This window comes from Bubalus bubalis, chromosome 12 (genome assembly GCF_019923935.1).
Source record: "Bubalus bubalis isolate 160015118507 breed Murrah chromosome 12, NDDB_SH_1, whole genome shotgun sequence".
Taxonomy (NCBI): Eukaryota; Metazoa; Chordata; class Mammalia; order Artiodactyla; family Bovidae; genus Bubalus; species Bubalus bubalis.
The window spans coordinates 93,982,667-94,004,999 of record NC_059168.1 but is presented as its reverse complement, the minus strand read 5'-3'; the positions used below and the strand labels follow the sequence as shown (position 1 = coordinate 94,004,999).

The following is a 22,333-nucleotide window of genomic DNA, read 5'->3' as shown; positions in this document are numbered from 1 at the left end:
TGGTCCCCAGGTGCCTCTCTTTCATTCGTGAAATTTCATTCTGCTGTGAGAGTTGGGAGGGAGACAGGAGCAGTCCTCACCTTTTTTCAAATCTTCACAATAACCTGGAAGGATAGGGCTGTCTTCTGAGTCCTAATGGTGACAGAGCTTGTGCCCATTGTAGATCTGAGGTGTGCCCAGTCCTGCCAGCCGCAGAGACTGAGCTCCTTCAGTGCATACCTTGTCCGCTAAAGGTGACACAGAGCACCCTCCAGCCACCTGAGTCTTGACCGGCTGTAGGCTGGTTATTTGGAGTTTGAAATAAGTAAGTGAGAATAGTCTATGTTCAGCCACCAGGGGCCTGTAAGCCATTGCCCTGTCATTTCTCTGGCCAGATCCATGTAAAAAAACTGCTCTTTACCAGTAATTTTCTTTGTTTGTAAAAATAACCCAGTAGCCTTACAGGTGAGCTGGAAGTTAAGGAAAAGAGACAAGTTCATTCTGAATCCCACTACTTCAGTTCCACCCCTTACTAGCATTTCTGCAGATTTTCTAGATGTATCTTGCAGAGCTGCCAGCCTCCTTGCAATATCGCATTGTACACTGGACTTCCAGGAAAGTCTGTCTTAGCCACTCTTACAGGCCGATATCCCCATGTCCTTGTTAGCCCCGTGGTGACCATGGAATGGAAGATCCCCCTGTGTGTATCTATGTGGTCTGCCTGACCACACCCCTTATATGGGATTTGTAAACTGTTCCAGTTTTTCACAAATGTGAAAAATGCCAAAGTGAATGTCCTTGTCCTCCAAGTTTTTATATCATTATAAGAACAACTACCGTTAACTGAATACGGCATGCTAAGCATTTTACATACATGGTTTCATTAAATCCTCATGGGGATCTGGGGGCAGGGGTAGGTGTCATTAGCTCTGTTGTATAGAAGTAGTGGCTGTGACTCCAGGAAGTGCTGGTTGCGCTTGGCCACACAGCTAGGTAGTGGAGAGCTGCCCGTAACGCCAAAGACCAACCCTTAACCAGGCTTTTTTTCCTTTTTTTTAAGATATTTTGATGTGGACCATTTTTTAAGTCTTTACTGAATTTGTTACTACTGCTTCTTATTTTGCTTTGGTTTTTGGCCTCAAGGCATGTGAGATTCAAGGCACATGGAATCTTAGCTCCCCCACCAGGGATGGAACCCACACCCCCAAGTCTCCACCACTGGACTGCCAGGAAAGTCTGTCCTTAACCAGTCTTTTAGACAGATTTCTGTTCTGTGTTGCTAAATAACTTTCTGAAAGAATCACACCACTTTACACTCCCGTCAGAACTGTGGAATCCCCGGGAATCTGGGTCCCAGAGACCCATCGGGACATGCGGCTGGCCTTAGAAATCCTTCTGGACGAGGAGTACTTCTGCAGGTGGTGCTGGCTGGGCAGGCAGTGTGTGCACCAAACGGCCAGCCCCCACTGCTCAGGAATTGGAGAGTCTGCTCATCTGAATTGCACTGCATGACCCCAGTACCCAAAGCCCCCGAAGATTAAAGTAAGATCAGAAGAAGCTGCCAGAAGCATTTAGTGAGAGCTCTGCCCAAAAACCAGGTCTCAGAACACTTTGCAGTCGTATCTCTTCAGGCTGGTTGCACACATGCTCTGGCAGGAGATGACGTCTGCTTCACCCCCACTTCCCCTGCCCCCATGCTGAGTCTCCTTGGGCTCAGCACGGCCTCTGGCTCAGGATCACAACCGGAGCCCCTCTGCCTCCTGCCCAGACCCAGAGCTGCCCAAGAGTGAGGGCCTGGTGTACATGCCTGGCTTGGCATCCGCAGACTTGGGCAGCATCCTGGCCCACCAGCTGCCAGTCTGAGACATTGCACAACTCTCTTTGCTGTCTTTTTTTTTTTTTTTTTTGCAATACCTGTTAACATCCCAAAGAACACAATCTGGGAAGCTGCCCATAGGAGCCACACAAGCATCCTCAGTCAGCAGCCATGACTGCTGCAGCCTGCCTCCTCCCAAGCCCACAATACCCAGGACTCCCCCTGACGAAGCCATGAACTACCGTGTCGTGTATCACCGCATGCCACACGCACACTCACACACCCCCACAGTCTGTAAGCAGGGCAGGGCTCTGTGACCATCAGCTTTGACTCTTCAACTTCAAGACCAGAGCCTGGCCCAGCTCTGCTCAGGGATATTTACTGAATGAGTGAACGGAGGAATCCCTGCGGGCAGCTTACAGCCCAGCGTCCTGGAGATGAGGGCTGGTGTCAGTTAACAACCACAGATGTGTAAAGAGCACCTGCTATGAGCCAGGTGTGATTAGGAGGCTTAGCAGCACCTGCCTGGCCTGGCCCTCTAAGAGCTAGAAGCTGCAATCAGCCCCGGGAGCAATCTCCAGGGTGCCAGCTGCGCCCTAGGACCCAGGAGGTAGGGGCAGCTTCCTGGGCACTATGGCCTGGCAAGCCGCCAGGAGACCAAGCAGGCGGGTGCAGACTCAATTAGCGAGGCAAGAGGCTCCTGACCCAAACTTGGCCCCTGCCCGCTCCCCACCGGTGAGTTTTAGGCCCCAGAGACAAAGCCAAGACAGAAGCCAGACGTGAAGCCTGAGCCCAGACTAGAAAAGCAGGAGCTGCCGTAGGGCCCCCCGCATACACAGCAGCCCAGGAAGACACAGGAAGCCCTCATGTCGACCACTTTCACCTACCACCCAGAAGGAGGGACTCTCCCAGGAGCGATCACAGTAGGGGATTAGATGCAACTGAAAAGCCAAGCCTTTATGATGCCTTCAGACACAGCACCCCCTCCTCAAGATGTCACTGAGCTCAGCCTCCTCTGAAAGGCTCTGCCACACCAACAAGCACCCTCCCCAGTCCAAATTCCATGTCACCATTTCCCAAGCGCCTGTTCTGGGCCCAGTACTTTGACATGTGTCATCTTGGTTAGCCTCCCCTGCTCCCACAAAGTCTTCACAGTGAAGGCATTGGCAGCCCACCCAGCCACGGGGGAACCAAGACTCTGTCAGGTGGAATGACCTGCCCTGGCTCCAGCACGTATACCCAGGCCCACTGGGTCCCACATCCACATCCACTGCTTCCACACCAGACACCTTCCCACAACTGCTGCCGCAGTCCCTAGAAAAGACTTGCGCTCTTGGCAGGCAGAGACGGTCCTCAGGATGAGGGATGGGTGTTTCTCAGCATCTACATAATTTCTCTTCCGGGTAAGGAGAGCGCCCCCAAGGTGTCCCCTTCCCCGTCTTCCCTCCAGCAGAGAACATGAAGGGTGGGAGAGTGGATCCAGGCCTTTCCGCCTGCGTGAGTGTCCACCGGCACCAGGGAAGGTCTCCTCAGCCTGCTGGGTGTGGGTGTGGACATGGGAAGTCTACACTAGTGATCTTTGTGGGAGGAAGGCAGATAGACAGACACAGGTTGATGAATAAGTGGACAATTAGCAAGATACTAAAGAAAGGTAAAAGGCACAACTAACCCAGGAGATGGAGATGAGGGCAGTGGAGCCAGTAAGTGCCCCGTGCCGCCTCCCCAGGCCACCACCGCCCCACCCCGACCTCACACCACCTGGTCCCTGCCAACCCCACCTGCCACCCTCAAGCCCCCGTGCCCACTCCTCCACAGAGACACCTCCAGGCCACTGTACAGCCTCTGTTGGACTCACGATTAAAGCCCAGCCCCCATGTCACCTCCCAGGTGGCGCCTTGTCCAGGGGCCCCTGAGCTGGGCACACACACCACTGCACTCTGGCAGGGCAAGTCCCCAACAGGAAGGAAAGGCCCTGGCCTCACACTCACCATCCACCCTCGACCAGTCCACAGGACAGGAAGACACCTTCTCATCACAGCAGCGAGTCTCTCATTGCTGTTCTTAAGTAGATATTCACCTACCGCTGAGAACAAAGTCCGCAGGTCCAGCAGGTTCCCATATCTGTCTTTAGTTCTTCTTCCTGGTTAGCAGTCCTAGCCTTGCCCCAGGCACATGGAATAGCTCCAGTGGACGTTCCAGAGCTTCCCTTATGGGTCCTCCACCACACTCGTCCCTTCCATAGAAGAGACTTGCTTCAGAGCCTTTTTCTCTGTTTTTAACCCACGTATGTGCTAAGGTACCCTCCAGAGTATCGGCCCTGTGTAGCGGTGCTGGCAGGGAGGCATGGCAGCGCCTCCAGGTGGGGGAGCTCTCAGGTGACTCTGATGTGCTGAGACGTGCCCAGCCGGGGACCAGCAACCTTGACTGGGGAGATTTTTGAAGGCAGGACCACCCTATTCATCCTTGAACACCCAGGGGAGACTCTGAACAGGGTGGAGAGGCGCAAAATCTGTTTGTGGACAGGTGAGCGCAGCATCTGGGCAGGAGCTGAGCGTGCACTGGGCACCGTGTGAAGCCCTTCACGAGTGTCCTCATTCAGCTCTTGTGACAAGACTAACAAGAGGGCTGTAGAATCTCCATTTTGCAGATAAGAAACTGAGGTTCAGGGAGGTACAATGACTGTCCCGAGGTCGGTCTGGCTGGCACTTTGGGGGAGGGTGGACAGACGGGCCTTGTCTTGGGGCCTGTCCCTGCCCAGCGGCCCAACAGGAGCCTTGTAATCAGTGGATGCCAGAGTGGCGTCCAGTAAAGTAAAGATCCTTTGTGCTGGAATGAAATGATCCTTTAAAACATGATCACCAGCTCCCCTCATTCGTTACCTCTGGAGACCAAGTCCTTGCTGATTTTTTCCCCCTTCTTTATCTCAAGTATATTTAAATGTCAATTAAATTTGAAATATCTACATTTGTCAGCATTTCATTGTGGGCCAGCGTGACGTGCTGCTGATTTGTCCACGCGATGTGACACATGAAAAAAACTCTCGAGATGCAGATCTTCCTCATTAAAAACTAAGCCCGTGCGATCCCGGCACGGCAGAGAGCCACAGAGCACGTCCCCGCTTCCTGACGCCGTGTCTCTGACATGGTATTTAAAAAGGAGCAGCCGCGCCTGTCACCACTGTCAGACGCGCGCTAGCCAGCGACACGTCACACCAAACATTAGAGAGGGTTCAGGGCATCATCTGCACGGGAGCTCCGCGCCGAGATGAGGTGGGCAGAGGCGGGCGCAGCCGTGGGAGACGCTGGGGTCTGAATGTGATGGACAGCGGGCCTTTCTTTCTCGCCACGACCCCGGCAGCCCTCACTGGGTAGCCAAGTTTGCCACAACCTGCCTTTTCACAGACAGCTCTTTGTGTGTAATAAAATCCAGGCAAGTGGTGGGTGGCAGACTGCAGGGTAGTAGCTGAATTGGGTTAATGAGGGAAGAGGTATGCTTTTTTTTTTTTCATATTCTGCCTTAAGCTAATAAAAAATTTAAACCTGGACGTATTCGACGGTTCATCCTTTATCTCTGACAAATATCTGACTGTATGTTTCATGGGCGAACATGAGCAGCTGAATTTAAATACGTTTATTTTGAAATCTCACCTTTTATCAAAAGTGGAAGGAGAAACACACAACCCCTTATTTCATTGTTTCAGATCCACAGAACTAAAGAGGCAGGATCACAAAGTGGTTTAGAGTCAGGCGGATCCAAATTCCATGCTCTGCCCTTAGCTGCTGTGTGACACTGGGCAAGTGACTCTGCCTCTCTGAGCCTTGGCTGCTTTGTCTGCAGAATAAGGATGATGTGATGAGTATTAATCAGAAACCGTACGGACAGCATTTGGCCCAACACGTGTAAATACTGCTATAGTGTCGCACCGCCATCCATGCGGCCCAAAGCCTGGACCTGAAGAAACTCGCATCAAACCACATGGCCGAGTTCTTGTCTGGGTATTTCCATCACTCTTGAGAGACAGATAGTGTGTCCAGGAGGCACCCGGGACCTCATGTTGAAGCCCTGCCCGACCAGCCTGGCCTGATCAAAAGAGCCAGCTGGAGAGGAAAATGTTGAGCTGGACCGTGAGGCTCCCTCTCCCCCACCTCACCCCCAAGCACCTCTGTGATGTGCCCGGGGGAGGCACTGGATTCTGACAATGATGGGAAGTGCAGCAGCCTGATCCAACAAAACCAAGGTAGAGTCCAGCACAAAGGCTCTTGGCTCTCATATGAATCCAGATATTGCTGGCAGCTTTAGTGGCATGCAGCTAATGTGCCAAGCTGTGCTCTCTGCTTGCTTGTCAAAGCCAGAGGAGGGGACTGTGCTTGGACAGGTTCTGGAAATGCATTCAAGATGGATTTGAGCATCACCAAAGCCTCATTCAGTTTGACTCAAGCAGAGATACGAGGCCCACATGTACACAATCTTCCACCAGCCCAGAGGACAGGAAGGAGAGGGCTCTGAACTGGAGTCCCTGCTCGTCTCCTCCCGGTTGGGTGGCCTGATCACACCTTTCTTCTTCACCATGACCCCCAGTGCTCATCTAGCACTGGGTCTGCTCAGTCGGCACTCGGGCTGTGCTTTTCGATTGGGTGCGTGGGTGACTGGGCAAGACAGGTGGATGAATGGACTTATGACAGTCTTGTCCTCTCTAAAATCTGTGCAGTGACACCTTCCTGCTGGGGGGTGGGGGCAGGGTGGTAGAGATAACCTATGTAAAGACACTGGCACATTACCTCCTTGTGGATACTATTTTAAGCATTTTTCTGAGATTCCCACCTGCCCCCGTATGTATAACACTTTCATCCATAAACGTGGTCCTATTCATTCTTAAATTAATACTCTTTTTCATATTCTTTCCCATTATGGTTTATTGTAAGATATTAAATATAGTTTCCTGTGCTCTACAGTAGGACCTTGATATTTATATATTTTATATATAGTAGTTTGTATCTGCTATTTCCAAACTCCTAATTTATCACCCACCTTCCCCTTTGGTAACCGTAAGTTTTTCTTTGTCTGTGAGTCTGTTTCCGTTTTGTAAATAAGTTCATTTAAATCACATTTTAGATTCCACATAAAAATGATATCCTCTGATATTTGTCTTTTTCTGTCTTATTTCACTTAGTGCAGTAATCTGTAGGTCCAACCCATGTTGCTGCAAATGGCATTATTTCATCCCTTCTTATGGCTGAGTAATATTCCATTGTGTATGCATGTCCCACATCTTCTTTATCTGTTCATTTATCGATGGGCATTTAGGTTGCTTCCATGTCTTGGCTATTGTGAATAGTGCTGCTATGAATATTGGGTGCATGTATGCCTTCAAATTAGAGTTTTCTCTGGATATATGCCCAGGAGTGGGATTGTAGGATCACATGGAAACTCTATTTTTAGTTTTTTAAGGCACCTCCATACGACTCTCCATAGTGGCTATACCAATTTACATTCCCACCAGCAGTGTAGGAGGGTTCCCTTTTCTCCACATCAGAGAGGGGACCTTCCTACACTGTATCCTCAAGCTGAGTAAAGGATCGTGTGCCTGGTGGGTGTCCAGAAAGAGGGATAAAATGGGCGCGTGTGAGGCCTTGTCTCCCCAGCACGCTGGCTTCTGCTCAGTCTCTCAGCAGACTTCCTCTGCACTAACACTGTGCCAGGGGTGTGGGGATAGAGAGAATGCACCAGGCTGCCGCCCTTGAGGACCTCATCGCAAACAGAATTGCAAGAGGTTCAGCTCTATTGATGATCCTGGAGGAGGGCATGGCAACCCACTCTAGTATTCTTGCCTGGAGACTCCCCACGGACAGAGGAGCCTGGCAGGCTACAGTCCATGGGGTCGCAAAGAGTCAGACACAGCTGAGCTACTAAGCACAGCACACACAGCTGTACTGATGAAGCGCTAAACCACTCAGCCCAAGGAGAAGCCCACTCCATCTAGGGAGAAAATCCACTGGGCGCTCCAGGAAGGCATCTAGGAGAGCGGTTTGAGCTGAGTGTTGCAGGCCAGGGCAGTCAGTGCAGCAGGCAAAGGCAAAGGCAGGTGACGGGGGCAGCAGGAAAGCAGCACAGAGATGGGTGGGCCAGGCACAGAGCAGCGCCCGCCCTGCTCAGAGCCCCGAGATGGGTGGGCCAGGCACAGAGCAGCGCCCGCCCTGCTCAGAGCCCGGAGATGGCCGGGCCAGGCACAAAGCAGCGCCCGCCCTGCTCAAAGCCCGAACTCCTGCCCGGCACCTTCCACAAGCTCTCTGAGTGCAGCCTAAGGCAGAGTGCCTGCCCCCCTGCGCCCCACCCCACTCGGGACAACAGTCCAGTGCTGGCAAGTAAGAAGGGGTCCTCCTAACCTTTAGACAGATGAATAAGTCATTCCAGACACATCTGAACATCAGTACTGCTGATGCTTTAGACACTGCATGACCAGCTGAGGTGAAGTCACCGTACAGAGATTTGGCAAGGCCAGGACTGTGATTCAGAGCAAGATTCCAGGGGCCATGTGGAAAGTGGCCCTTCTGCTGAGCCCTATTTTATCTCCCAGTCTGGCCCCTGTGCTGGCCAGGGCACATTCCTGTGGGTCAGACCTTCCTGCTCTCTCTCCTGAGCAGAGACAAATGCATGTTCTAGGCCATGCTGCCCCCAGTCCTGGCGGGCTGACATGCATCTTGTCCCTGACACCTGGGAAGGCGGCCTGGGAGAGGAGAGGAGAGTGGTGACCTCCCTGTGCAGCCCTGGGCAAGTGAATTCCCCTCTCTGAGCCTCAACCTCCCCTTCAGTACGAGGACGAAACTCTGCCTGGCTAACTTCCAGAGACAGTGCAAGGCAATGAAGGGTCAAGCGTGATCGTGCTGGGCCCTCAGCCCTGGGCGCCAGCTTTGATTCCACATTTGAAAGAACAAGATATCCTTGGGTAACAACTGTCTTAGCACCAGGGATGATGGGTCACAGCTCACTCGCCCAGTCCACCCAGGGATAGCTGCTGTCTCTCATTTACCCTCCAGCCCTGGTACCCATGCACTTTTTTGGACGTTTCCTCTTCCTGAAATGAAGTCAGAAGGGAATTGCATCATATGAGGCAAAGAAAGGAGACTGCTCTGGCTGGGGTTTGGGGAAAGAGGAGATAGTCCCGATCAGGTACCCCTGTGTCTCCTGTGTTTGAGGTACCTCTCCAAATTTCACCAGTGCCCAGGAGACCCTCGGTGTGCATCCAGCCCTCTGCACTGGGCAGAGGCGTGAGCTGCCGGCTCCCCACTTGTATGTTGGGGCAGCAGCCGTGGGGCCAGGATTTGAACCAAGAGCTGTGGGGTCCAGCCTCTCTCTCCTGAACACACGCCTCTCACACACCCTGGTCAGTGTATAATTCATAGGAGCCAGCGTGGAGTTTCTCTGGGCTGTGTATGTGTTTGTGTTTATAGAGGTAGAGCTCACAGGTGGCTGACAAGGGAGATGTATTTTTTATAACAATGAATATTTAATTTCCACATCACAGATGAAAAAGACTCTCTGAAGAGGCATCTGAGGGAGACTCCAGAGAGCAGCCGCTAATCAGAAAAGGGCCTTCTTGCGAGTGCTCTTCCACGTGGCTCACTTTCTTCTTTAACTTTTTCATTTTTTATTTTTTCCTGATTATTGAAGTAGATATGCACATTGGAGAAAATGTAGAAGATACGAAAATAAAAAATGGGAGAAAGGAAAAAAAAATCACCCATAATCCACTAGCTTTTGTTGACATTTAGACACCTGCCTTTCCAGTCTTTTATCTATGCATTTTTCCATTAGCAAATGAGACAGAAGGTTTTTATAAACATAGTTTAATGAGAGGATAATACTCAGCCAACTGTACCATAATTCGCTTCACCAGATTCCTACTGCAGAAATTTAGATTGTCTCATATTTTATAAACATAGCGGTAATGGACATCTTTGTGCATAATCTGTTGCTACAATTTGGGATATCTAAATGAAAGTGAAATCATGAGGTCATAGATGCATTTAAGGCTCTTGACACAGGTGGCAAACTCACAGTTTCTTTTCTGTTCGGGACCAGCTTCCTCACCGTGGGGGCCCGTCGGGCCTTCTCTGGACAGCTTCCTCCCTGGCCGGCAGAGGGAGGCCAGGGTCAGGCACCGGGCTGCAGGCCTCCTTCCCTCCCCACCACGCGGAGTCCTGAGGTGCCTCCTAACGGTCTTCTCTCTTGTCTCCCTCTGCCCCAGCCTCGTAAGGCCCTTGCGACACTATGCTGTCTTCCTCTCCGAAGACTCCTCTGACGATGAGTGCCAGCGGGAAGAGGGCCCGAGCTCTGGCTTCACCGAAAGCTTTTTCTTCTCCACTCCCTTTGAATGGTCTCTCCTTCCTTCTTCCGTTTTCCTGAGCTCGGCTTGGTGACTCTCCGGGACCACTTGAAGGGGCGGGGGTGGCCAGCTTGTGCTTGTGTGTGGGGAGGGTGCCTGGGGCTGCTGCCTTCCGGTGCCCGCTTGCAGGGTGGCGCACCTCCCCTGGCCCCCCGTGTGCCTCCTCCCAGGGTGTTCATTCTGCCAGCCCCACAGGGCCTGTGGCAATGGGGTGAGGTGACAAGGGTGACTGGGCTGTAAAGGTGTGAGACAGGAACATCGGTCTCCTTCCTCACAGGGAAAATGCACTGGACTGTTAATGGGGTTGCCGACTGCAGCATCGGCTACGGTTAGGCTGGTTGTTGCTGCCCAGTCTTCCTTTATCTCAGCACACCTTGGGAAGCCATGGAGATGGAGCGTCAGATTTAAAGTTTAAAAAAAACAAAAAAAAGTTACTGGTATGGAATATATATATATATATATATATATTAATGATGGCATAGCCAAAGATCTTACCGATTTGTCTGACTTTAAGATAACTTTTCTCATTATTATTTATAGCCTAAGCCTCCTTCTAATTACAAATTGCAACAAAGAGAAAAAGAAGGTTCACCACAGCCACTCCGGGAACTGGGCTTTGGTGGCTGCCTGTTTTTTTCGCCACTTCTTGCCTCTCCACCCACAGGCTTTTCCCAGCTGGGACTGAGCAGAGGGCCAGCTCTGGTCTGTGTTTATCTGTTTGCATGGTGTTTCTAATGGGAGCCTTCAGGGGAAGGGAACTGCCCTTTGCTGAACACCCACAGCAGACCTTGGGGAGTGAACCATTCTGGCCCGATTACATAAGAGGGACTCTCCCCCTGCTCCCCCCTTGTCAGCCCCCTTCACTATCTCCCTGCACCCACTCTCTCCTCCAAGGCTGGGCCTGTGGGTTCCTTGGGGCACCCGACAAGCCCAACAGCTCTCTTCCTGCCACTGCCCCCACAGGCAAGAGGCTTCTGGCCCTTTGTGCCTCCAGCTCCCCTGTGACTGCAGGCAAGTCAGCCCCCTCCTGAGGTCCTCACTTAAAGAGCAGTGCCCTAAGCCAGTGTTGCCCAAGTTTTGCGTGCTGCCTGGTCTGTACAGTGAATCTCCTTCATTAAAACTAGGAGAAAAGCCTTGTCCTAAGCAATAGTATCTATAATATCATAGACTTAATGTATCAGTTATTATTTCTATTATTAATTACAATAAAGATTGCATCATTGGAACAAGAAATGTCCAGCCATGTATCAACTTACAATTGCCTTGCTGGTAAAAGGATCCCACACAGATAACAGCCAAGGACCCCCACCGTGGGGTCTGGCTGGCCACGTTCTTTTTAAATTAATTGATGCCTTAATTATTTAAAATAATGCTCACTCCCTGAACCATGATCTATGAAAAGCATAGGGTTTTGTGTGTGTTTAAAGGGAAACGGCCACTTAAAATGAATTCCTTCTAAAGAAACTCTGTTTCCTTAACTACAAAGCACACTGACTTTTCTTTGTCCCCTTCACTGTGTTCAAACTTGGTCAAAGGAGCTTGGTCAGATGGCTTAGTTAGAGCAAGTGAGGGACTTTAGAAGCTTCTCATACTTGGCTTCCACTTCTGCCTCTTGCTAGGTGCTGTGTGACTTAGGTTCCGTTACTTGGCCTCTCTGAGCTTCAGCTTCCTCATCTGTAAAGTGGAGGGCGTGAGTCCTACTTCATGGGCTGCTTGTATGGCTTCAGGGAGATAGTACAGTCCGACGCAGTCCTTGCCCAGAGTCTAGACTGTTAGTTGAGCCCCTTTTCCTCTACTGACTGTCCCCCTGCAGAGGTTCATGCAAGTGGGCCTTCAGACCACCAGGTGGCAACCTTCCCCACTTTACCAGAGCCATGAGCAGTTTCGGCCTGACCCAGGGGGCAGAGCCTTGTGGTTGGAGGTAGGATGCTACTCTGACCCAGTTTCACAAGAGGTCTGGGCAGCATTCTCCATGTACCCTGGGGCTCAGGCTTGTGAGAGAGGATAGCGAGAGGCACCCAGTGTCCCCAGCACCTGGGTTGGCTATAAGATTTTGGTGCATGAATGCACAGGATGTGTTAACAGCCTCAGCATGCCTGCTGTACAGCCGGCACCACGTCTGCTCGTGTCATCTCCACCACCAGTTGCAAGGACGTGCACTCTGGAACGGGGGAGCAGCTGAGGCTCAGAGAGGTTAAGTGACTTGCCCAAGGTCCCACAGCAAGAGATGGCACCAGGGCTGGAACCGAGATCAGCACAGGCTGAGGCCTAGGTAGTTCACGGCTGAGGGTCCTGGGGTGCACTGTGCAGCCCCCTGGGGGAGAGTTCCCCCTGCTCAGTTCCGCACAGGCTGGGCCCAGGACCCGACTGCTGCAGGGGTGAGGGTACGGACAACGGGCTCAGGAGTGAGTCCTCCTGCCGGTTCCCTCTCCAGCCGTGCCCCATTCCTCATGCCTTGTGTGAATGGTGTGGGAGCCTGCTGACCAGTTCTGTGGTAGGTCTTGTGGTCTGGAGGAAACTAAGTGGGCTCCCTGGTACAAGCTAGAGCCAGAGCAACTTGCCCAAAGCCTCTCAGTGAGCGGAACCCGAGATCAGCCCAGGTCTGTCTGTCTGTCTGTCTGACGGGCACCGTTCAGACACCTGCACTCGCAGGGACCCAGGACACTCTCCTCTCCCAAGGCTCCCAGCTGTGCTCCTTGAGGCCTGGAAGTTCTCCGGGGTGGGGGCTGCTTGCTCCTCCCGGGACGGCTCTGGGTGGGAGAATCCAGCCTGCTCTGCCTCCCCCCAGGCCGCAGCCATATCGGACACTCAAGGAGTCAGACAGTGCAGGGGACGAGGCCGAAAGCCCGGAGCAGCGAGCGCGGGAGCCTGTGGGCCCCACCCCAGCTCCACACGATCGGGCCGCCAGCATCAACCTCCTGGAGGATGTCTTCAGCAACCTCGACATGGAAGTCCCGCTGCAGCCGCTGGGCCAGGCCAAAAGCTTGGAAGACCTTCGGACCCCCAAAGACCTGAGGGAGCAGCCGGGGACCTTTGACTATCAGGTATGGTGGTTGGAGGTGGACACGGGCTGGGGGCACTTTCTGCACGTGAGGCAGGTTTTCCCACATGACAGTGAGACACCAAGGGAGAAAGAGCCACTTTTCCAAGTCCCTCAGCCAGTGCTCAGAGTCACTCTGACTGCAAACTCTGCCAGGCGGGCCAGTGGCCAGAGCCTCGCACACAGTGATCGCTGGAGAACAGCTACAGCCTGATGAAAATCTGCCCCCTGCTTCATGGGCGGCACCATGACCCCTGATGGAGCTGGGATTGTCCCCACCCCACCAGGCTCCTTGAAGAGCCTGTGGATCAGAGCTCTGGGCTCTGGATATTCACTTGTAACCCCTGATCTTCCTTGAGACTTTCAGTCTGTCGCCACCTGTGCCTGTCTCCTCACTTGTGCCAGGCGGCTGCTGACTCTGCAGTCCCTGGGTCACAGTGTGGAATTCACAAAGCTCCCACGTATCCAGGGGGCACTAGTGGTAAAGAGCACACCTGCCAATGCAGGAGATGTTAAGAGACAGGGGTTCGATCCCTGGGGCAGGAAGATCCCCTGGAGGAGGGCATGGCAACCCACTCCAGTATTCTTGCCTGGAGAATCCGCATGGACAGAGGAGCCTGGGGGGCTACAGTCCATGGGGTTTCAAAGAGTTGGACACGACTGAAGCAACTTAGCACACATATCCGATGATTCACACAAGCCCATCTGTAGGGAATTGCTATTTCCAGGCTGCAAATGAGGGAGCTCAGGCCAAGAGAAGGGACATGACACCCAGGTCGTGGCCCAGCAGGTGGCAGAGCTGGACAGAGCCCAGTCCTATTTCATTCCCAGCCAGTGTGCCCTCACCCAGCCTCCGAGCCTCACTTGCCCTCTTGGGCTCAGGGGTGGCTGAAAGTGCCCACATGCTTTGAAAAATAAAATGGGTCAGGCCAATAGAGGGTCAGCAGATGGAGTCCTTTTCCTAAAACTAATTAGCAGCGCTGGCTTGAAAAGACAGGGCTTTCTCTGGAGACCCTTTGTGCCACCCTAGTGAGAGAAGCCTGGGCTTGCTTTCTACTGCCGACCTGGGCCGAACCCCCAACTTCCCTGAGCCCCAGAGACCTAGCTGGCCACACTCCCAGGACCACAGCCCCAGTGTCCCCCTGGCACACAGGAGGGGGTGGGGAGAGCCAATCTGTCCCTGGTCAGCTGCAGTCATTGCCTCCCTCATTTCTTCCGGCAGAGGCTGGACCTGGGCAGAAGTGACAGAAGCCGTGGGACACCAGGGGCCTTGAAGCTCGCCCACCCACACAGCAGGCTCTGGAGCCTAGGCCAGGATGACATGGCCATCCCCAGCAAGCCGCCCGCCACCTGCCCCGAGAAGCCCTCAGCCCTGCTCGGGAACTCCCTGGCCTCACCCTGCAGGCCCCAGAACCAGAACGGCCTCCTGAACCCCAGCGACAAGGAGGAGGTGCCCACACCCACCCTGGGCAGCATCACTATCCCCCGGCCCCAGGGCAGGAAGACCCCGGAGCTGGGCATCGTGCCCCCGCCTCCCACTGCCCGCCCAGCCAAGCTCCAGGCCCCCGGCATCGCCCTTGGCGACTTCTTGGAGCAACTGCCGGCTGAGCGGGAAAGGCAGGCTGCCCTCAGCTCAACCCCATTCCCTGGGCTCCTCTCCAGTGCTGCACCCCAAGACCCCACCGAACTGCTCCAGCCACTCAGCCTGGCCCCAGGGACCGCCGGCAGCAGCAGTGATGCCCTGCTGGCCCTGCTGGACCCACTTAACACAACCTGGTCGGGCAGCTCCCTTCCACCAGGCCCTACAGCCCCAAATGTAGCCACCCCATTTACCCCCCAATTTAGCTTTCCCCCCATGGGGACCCCCACCCCATTTCCACAGCCATCACTCAATCCTTTTGTCCCACCTCTGCCAGCAACACTGCCCACCATGCCCCTGGTCTCTGCACCAGCTGGGCCTTTTGGGGCCCCTCCTGCTTCCCTGGGGCCAGCCTTTGCCCCCAGCCTCCTGCTGTCCAATTCTGGCTTCTGTGCCCCACATCGATCTCAGCCCAACCTGTCTGCCCTCTCCATGCCCAACCTCTTTGGCCAAGTGCCCATGGGTACCCACTCCCTGCAGCCTCTGGGTCCCCCAGCAGTCGCCCCCTCGAGGATCCGAACATTGCCCCTGGCCCGCTCAAGTGCCCGGGCCGCCGAGGCCAAGCAAGGGCTGGCCCTGAGGCCTGGAGACCCCCCACTCCTCCCAGCCAGGCCCCCCCAGGGCCTGGAGCCAGCACTGCGGCCCTCTGCTCCACGAGGGGCCAGAGACCCCTTTGAGGATTTGTTACGGAAAACCAAGCAAGACGTGAGCTCGGCCCCGGCCCCCGGCTCCGTGGAGCAGCTCAGGAAGCAATGGGAGACCTTCGAGTGAGCAGCGCTGAGGGTGGGGCGAGCCAAGGCCGGCCGGCCCTGCTTCCCCTGCTGCTGTTTCTGCCCAGGTTCTACTGGTGGGAAGGGATGGGAACCCTCTCTGCCGCCCCTCCTCCTCTCCACACTGCCCATCTCTGGAGAATGGCGCCAGTTCCAGCCTGGGAATCGACCCAGCTCCTGGGTGCCTGTCCCGTCCCGACCCTTCCCCTGCCCCCCCAGTTGGGTTTTGCACTAAAGAGGTCAGCTGGGCCAGCGATTGCCCCAGGCCACATCTTACCCACCTTCCCTCTGGAAACTGCCCACCAGGAGCCCCGCGCGTCCTCAGGATGTCTCCTCCTGAGCCCCGTTCTCTTGCCCCAGCTGCAGCCCAGCCCGCACACCCCACCTCGATGGGTACGAGTGTTGGCAGTACACCAGCTCGTCTGCACGAGAGGCACGTGGTTTGGAGTTTGAAGTAAGGAACCCCCCTCCCCCACCCCTCCCCAGCTGGAGGATCTACCTGGCGGGGCATTTCCAAACCCTGTCTAGCAATATGCACACTCTTTCTTTACTGAGTCTTCACCCCAACCCCTCCACCTCCGTTTTTCTGACTTGGTTGGGATCTGGGGGCTGAGGGATCCACGGGATCCCTTGTGGTAACCAAACCAAGCCCCAGCCAGCCCTGCGTGAGGGCCGGGAGCACCAGCAACTTTGATTATAGAAGACAAGACGGCAACAGGCAAACCTAAGAGCATTGGGACGGGTCCGGCCGCTGTCCACACTCTCCCTCGGGTCCCCAGAGGTTCTCCTGGTCTCCAGTTATGATCACATGAGGCTCAGACTCTTGTCGAGTGGGTCTCAGGGGGCAGAGCTGAGAAGCAGACACCCAGACCCCCACTGGAAGGCCAAGCTTACCACCACAGAGATGCAAGGGTCCCAGTGCCTGGCTCCTTGGGGCAAGAGGGGGCAGGGCACTAAGCCCCTCTCCAGGGCCCTGGTGAGTGGGCAGGCTTGGCTTCTGGCAGCCTAGAGGCAGGAGGGCTTGGAGTCACCCCCTCCCTGCCCACCTTGTGATTCCTGCCAGCATAGAAATTCCTGAGGCCAACATCACCAAAGCTGAATTGAAATGTTTTGTTATTATTTCTTTTATCTTTCTTTTCCTTTTTACTTTTATTGATTTGATGGAATCTTGAAATTGACTAGTTTCAATAAACCAAGTTAAAATATGGCCCAACCATTTAAGAAAACAACCATCTGAGACATGCAGGAAATTGTGAACATTTTGACCTGATTTCTCATTTCCTATTTGTGAATGGTCAGACACACAGTCTCAGGGGTGTCTGAGGGGGCAAGGGGGTTTCTAGAGGCCCCTGTAACCCCAGGGAGCCTTGTCATCATCTGAGGGACTGGGAGACCACCCCCACCTGTGAGTGAGCGAGGCCCGACCCTGAGGTTTGCTCCGACAGCATGGGGTGTGAAGGGCTGCTGGCCCCGCACTAGCGCCTTCGGCAGTCCCGGCCCCTGGGGCAAGTCCTCTCTTTCAGTCTCGGCAATGTCCTCTGGCCACCGGAAGCAGGGCGCTGCGTCACGCCTGGGCCACACGGGCGCCTCTAGGACACTCAGGTGTTTCAGCAGAGATTGCAGATCCATCCTGGGCAGACCCCCGAGCCCCGTCAGGACAGGGTAGCCCCCTTGGCGGGCAGAGTCTTAAGGCAAGAGGTGCTCGGTGGCCTCAGGGAAGCCGAGCCCACCCCATGGTCTCCCTGGCTGGGGCCGGTGGCAAGAGCACCATGTTCACAAGAGCACTGCTCTCTCTTCCCTTGCTGGACTGAGTCTGCAAATCCAAGGATGAATTTTGTGTGTGCGTTCAATAAAATCTTCTTGGAGAGAAGCTGGTATCCCTGTGTCCTGAGGAAGCTCTGCAGGGAGGGGACTCCACCTTGGGGAACCTTCTGCATCTGCTTTTGTAGAGGTAGAGGCGGGACCCATGGAGTAGTCAGGAAGGCTTTGACCCTGGCCTACCCCCAAGCCTGTTCCCATTCAGGCCTCTGAGGGGTAGGCTGGTCACAGTTGGGCACAGGGCTGTCGGGCCCCACACAGCAGGGCTCCAGGTCACCAATGATGTCAAAGGCACCTTGGCTCCAGGAAAAGTAAAGCTCAAGGGGATACCTGGAACCACCTCTTATTAGCAAGGGCAGAGCCTGGGAAACTGCACCTCTTGGCTGGGTTGGAGAGGATACCTGAACCAAGCACCCAGAGTGGATGTTAAGGGTGTCCCCACCCTTAACTGTCCCCACCCCTCACCCCCACCTGCCCATCATTCTGTCTGTGTCTCCCTCCCTGGTCTGTGCTTGAAAATTACAAGTTCTCAGAACTCTCAAGAACAAGAGGAGGACAAAAAAGAACCACCCAGCTTTTATACACTGGGGTTCCACCCAGAATGTCTTGTCTTAGGAATCTGCAAAAACACAGGTTTGCCAAATCTCTGACTTGATTAACTAATCAAGGCAGCAGCTTGGCTAAGCTCATGGTACCAGATGTTTTCTCCCTGCCTTTCCCAGGAGCCACAGGGAAAGTTGGTCCCACCTCCTACAGGCTAAGGACCAAGCAAGCCCCTGGAGCCTAGCGTCCAGCCTCAGCCCTCCCACCCCATCCCGTGGCCCCATCACCACATGGCTCCACCTCCCACTGATTCCTGTGCCTCTGGAAGTTGGATGAGACCCCTGGGGGGCCTGGGTAAGGTCAACCTACAATCGAGAAGTGGAAAGGGGTCTCCTGGTCTTGGCACAGGGGGCGCTGGCCTGGGAAACAGGAAGGACCAAAGGGCACATCTCCAGGTCAGGAACAAAGGGACTCTGGAGTTCAGAGGCCAGGCCCTCAGACAGATGCCTGTCAGAGATCCTCGTGTGGCGGCATCACCAGGGAAGGGGCCGGAAGCAAAGCAGCCAGCTCTTCCCCTCATCTGTGTCTGTCCACAGGACCAGCCCCGACACAGAGGTGGTACCAATGTTTGCTGAGCACCTGCCTCAGGGAACAACCCTGAGGGCTTCCTGCGCATCCTCTCCTCGAATCCTCCCAGCGACCGTTAGGGAGGCCACTGGTCTGCAGGTGAGGGAGCAACCTCGCTGGTGCGGGAGGAACTGGAGAAGCACAAGGTGGGCAGGGAGGGTGGCTCCTCCATCCTCATCGCCCCCTGGCTGCCCCTCGGGGAGGCCCCTTCCCTGCGCTCTCCCTCTCCCTTCCGGACACCTAACAGGACGACCCAGGTAGCCCCACAACAGGCTGGACTGTAACGAGTCCCAGAGCCCCATCCTTCCCCATAGTCACCCACCATCTTCACAACAGCCCTGTGAGGTAGGCCAGGGCTGCTTTCCGCGTCCTCCGAGCGACAGGCCCGCAAGAGGCAGGCTGCGCGGGCCCAGACACTACCCCCCCAACTCCACCCCCAGCTCCTGCAGGTCTGCCCCGCAGTCCACATCCCAGAGACCGCCTGGCTCCAGCGCAGGGCACTCAAATCTCCCTCCAGGAGCATCTGTTAGGAGAACTGGGAGCTCACACATTAACCTCTGGCTCCTGCCCCCCCTCCCGCTGATTTCCAGCTGCCTCCAGGCCTCCGGAGACGGGAGGTGGGAGAAGCTGCCAGAGCTGGGGCTCTGGTCCTTGGGCCAGCCCTGGCCTGGCCTCCAGGAGCACTCGTGGCCCCGGGCTGCCACTGTCCCGGGACTGAGAAGGTGGTCTCCTCCACCCAGCTGCTCCTCCGTGGGGCTAGCTGCACCCACTACACGATCACACGCACAAACAAGGACAGCACATCCGTGACCCCATCCCTAACACTCACATGGGTACGTGCAGATCAACAGTCCCAGGTACACACACACACATACACACATGTACGTATACACACACACTCCCAAAACACATCGTGTGCACCCACAGGTGCTTCTCCCAGCACAGCCGTGCATCTGCCGAGGCGAGACCTGGTGGCTGGACAGTGAGTGTCCACAACCTCACAGGCCCCTCTGTTTCCCTGAGCGCGCCCCTTCCCCTCAGCCCAGCACGGGGCAGAGGCAGGGGCTCCTGGCAAAGGGGACACTTGCCCAGCAGGTATCCTGAGCCCTGCAGCAGCTCTCCAAGGCTAAAAAGGGGCCAGCCATTTCCCTGCAGGCTCCCAGAAGTGGCCTCCTTGAGTCTCCAGATAGAAATCGAGGCCCTCACAGGGGCTGGAGCTGCAGCCAGGTGGGCCTAGATGAGTCTCTCCTCGGGCGGCACCTTGAGGACGCTGTCCATCTCCAGCCGGGCTCCAGCCACCTCCTGCTGGCTCGGGCTGTAGGTGCCCTCCGACTGGCGGCGCTTCCTGGCTGCCAGGATTCCTGAGAGGAGGCCCAAGAGGAGGAGGAGGAGGCAGGCGCAGGCCGCAGGCACTGCCACCTCCAGCAGCGGGAACGGCAGCGGCAGTGGTAGGCCCTTCTGCAAGAGACGCAGTAAGAGGCCTGAGACAGTGGAGCTGGGGAGACCCCACCCCGACCCGGGGGCCCTGCAGAGGAGAGGAAAAAAGCATCATGGGGCGGAAGCTTCCCTGAGAGCAAGTGAGAGACCTGGCCCCAGGGGTATATGAGCAAGTGCCTAGGAGCCACCTATCATAGCCACTGCAAGGGGATTCCTGTACAACCAAGGGCTTCCGGTAGAAGAGAAACACATTTATTGAATGCCTAGTAGGAGCTCAACACCAAGCGTGGGATTTCACGTAAACCTCAGTGATCTGATGAAGTGAGAGTGAGGCCGCCCGTGAGGACAGAAATCTTTGGTTTATTTTGTCCACCCGTGTATCCCCAAAACGCTGAGAGGAGAGCCTACTCAGTAGACACTCGGTAAGTATGAGAGGAGAACACGGAGGCTCTGCCCAGATTCCCCCAGACACATGACTAGGGGCTGACGAACCAGGACTGGCACTGCCCTCTGTCCACCCCCAACACCATGCCACGCCATGCCCAGCTCACACCACCATCCTACAGTCTCGAATTCCAGCCAGAGGTCCTTCCTTCAGCTGGCCAAGGTGGGCCTCAGCGCCCAGCCCTGCCACCCCACTCTCTCAAGAGACACCCAAACAAGTGATGGGACTTGATCCTCCCAACCCCAAAGGGTGCTCTGGTTTTTTGAAGGTCTGCGGAGACCATGCCTAAGCCCGAAGTGGGAGGCATCTCAGGGCCAGGGGGCCCGTGCAGGGCATGAGGTGGAGCAGGCTGACCTGGTTGATGGTGAGCTCAGAGTCCCCCAGTTGGCCCCCACCCCCAGGAGATACACAGACCAGGCGTGGGGGGCCCAGACAGACACCTGGATGCCCCATCAAAAGATTCTACAGACCTGGAGCTCTAGAGCCCCAGAATCACAGATTTCCGGGGAGGGGGCAGAGGCCCAGGGTCTCAGATTCATCGGCCCTCCCTCCATCCCATGAGACCTCTCAGCCCACTTTGGCCTGGGTCCCAGTCTCAGCCCCCAGCCCTGAAGAAGGTGCCCAAGGCTGTAGAGAAAAATTCACCCCAGCCCCGAAGCAACCAGGGCAGGCCAGCCGCCAGCCTGGGGGAGCTGTAAAGCCATTTCCTCCCTAGGAGGAGGGCGGGAGGGGGAGCCAGAGGCTGTAAAGTTCAACTTGAAAGGAAGCATTTCCCCAGAAGCAGAGGGGATTGGGGTTTATGACCCGGCCCGCCAGAAGCCTGTGGAGATCAAGGCGCCTCCCCAGGCTTCGTGCCCCTCTTGCCAGGCCCACTCTGGCTCACTTCTGCCTGGGCCTGCAGAGTCCGCTCTGCCCCTTGGAGCGGAGGGGGCCAGAGGGAGGTGCATGCTCAGGCCATCTGCTGGCCTCCATCTATTCCCCCTCTCCACCGCCCCCTTCAGCTGAGCCTGCCTTCACGGCAGCCAAGCCTTCTCTGGCTTAAGAGTCCTGGGCTCCCCAAATCTTCCTACTTTCCAAACCTGGCTCAGAAACCACCAGAGATTAAAGGCTCCTATATCCACCAACGTAAATCCCAGAATTCACTGTGGTCCCCAGAGGAATGGTTGGTGGGGGGGTGGGGGGCGGTCCCCAGGCTCCCCCAGAATGAACAGACCTCCAGTGCAGGGGTGTGGAAGGGCCCTGTCTCCTTGGCCTGCTACTCCCCACCCTGTGACAGGGCTGGTCCAGGAATAGCTCCACAGGCCCTGTACACACGCCCCCCACCCCCCACAACATCATCTCACAAAGTCCAAAACAGGCCACTCTCCCCGTCGGCCATCACTCACCACCACTTCGCAGAACTGGCCTGAGAACCTGGCATTGCAGACACATTCGTACACCCCATCAGCTGCCCGGCAGGTGCCCCCATTCAAGCAGGGGTTGGCTTCACAGGGGATCTGACATCTGGGAGGCAGGGAAGAGGGCGGGGCTGAGGAAGCTGCTCCCTCCCAGGCTGCCTCTAGCTCCCCCAGCTCCTTTACCTTCTCAAACCCGCCCCACACCCTCCACGCCGCTCACCCGCTGCCCCCAGCATGGTCCCAAGCCGGTTGGGCCCTGCCAGGGGGACCTAAGTTGAATACGACCCTCATTACACAGCAGACCCCTTCACCCCAACACTCGTGACCAAGAACGACCCTCTCACTCCATTGAAAGCACAGGGGAGCCTGTGTAAAGGCGCCTGCCCAGGGATGTGACTCTGACAGGAGGACCCAGAGCCTCTATTTGCATAGTGTCCCC

General features: G+C 55.5%; 2 protein-coding genes across 11 annotated transcripts in view; one reads left to right on the top strand and one right to left on the bottom strand.

Annotated features, from left to right (window-relative positions):
* DENND1A (DENN domain containing 1A) overlaps positions 1 to 17,497 on the top strand; it is a 527,315-nt gene extending 509,818 nt beyond the window's left edge. For 6 of the 9 annotated variants that reach the window (XM_044926324.2, XM_044926331.2, XM_044926328.2 and 3 more), the window contains 3 exons: positions 10,041 to 10,169; positions 12,967 to 13,222; positions 14,441 to 17,497. In XM_044926324.2, the coding sequence (XP_044782259.1) occupies positions 10,041 to 10,169; positions 12,967 to 13,222; positions 14,441 to 15,628 (1,573 nt within the window). In that variant the 3' untranslated portion in view covers positions 15,629 to 17,497. The remainder of the gene's footprint in view (positions 1 to 10,040; positions 10,170 to 12,966; positions 13,223 to 14,440) is intronic. The other 3 variants (XM_044926327.2, XM_044926329.2, XM_044926330.2) reach the window with 1 other exon arrangement.
* CRB2 (crumbs cell polarity complex component 2) overlaps positions 10,415 to 22,333 on the bottom strand; it is a 31,042-nt gene continuing 19,123 nt past the window's right edge. Inside the window, exons 12-13 of one of the 2 annotated variants that reach the window (XM_044926323.2) lie at positions 21,883 to 22,000; positions 10,415 to 10,551 (exon numbers count right to left, since the gene is read on the bottom strand). In XM_044926323.2, coding sequence (XP_044782258.2) covers positions 10,543 to 10,551; positions 21,883 to 22,000 — 127 coding nt within the window. In that variant the 3' untranslated portion in view covers positions 10,415 to 10,542. Of the gene's footprint in view, positions 10,552 to 18,727; positions 20,074 to 21,882; positions 22,001 to 22,333 lie in introns of those variants that run through there. The other variant, XM_025262351.3, reaches the window with a different exon arrangement.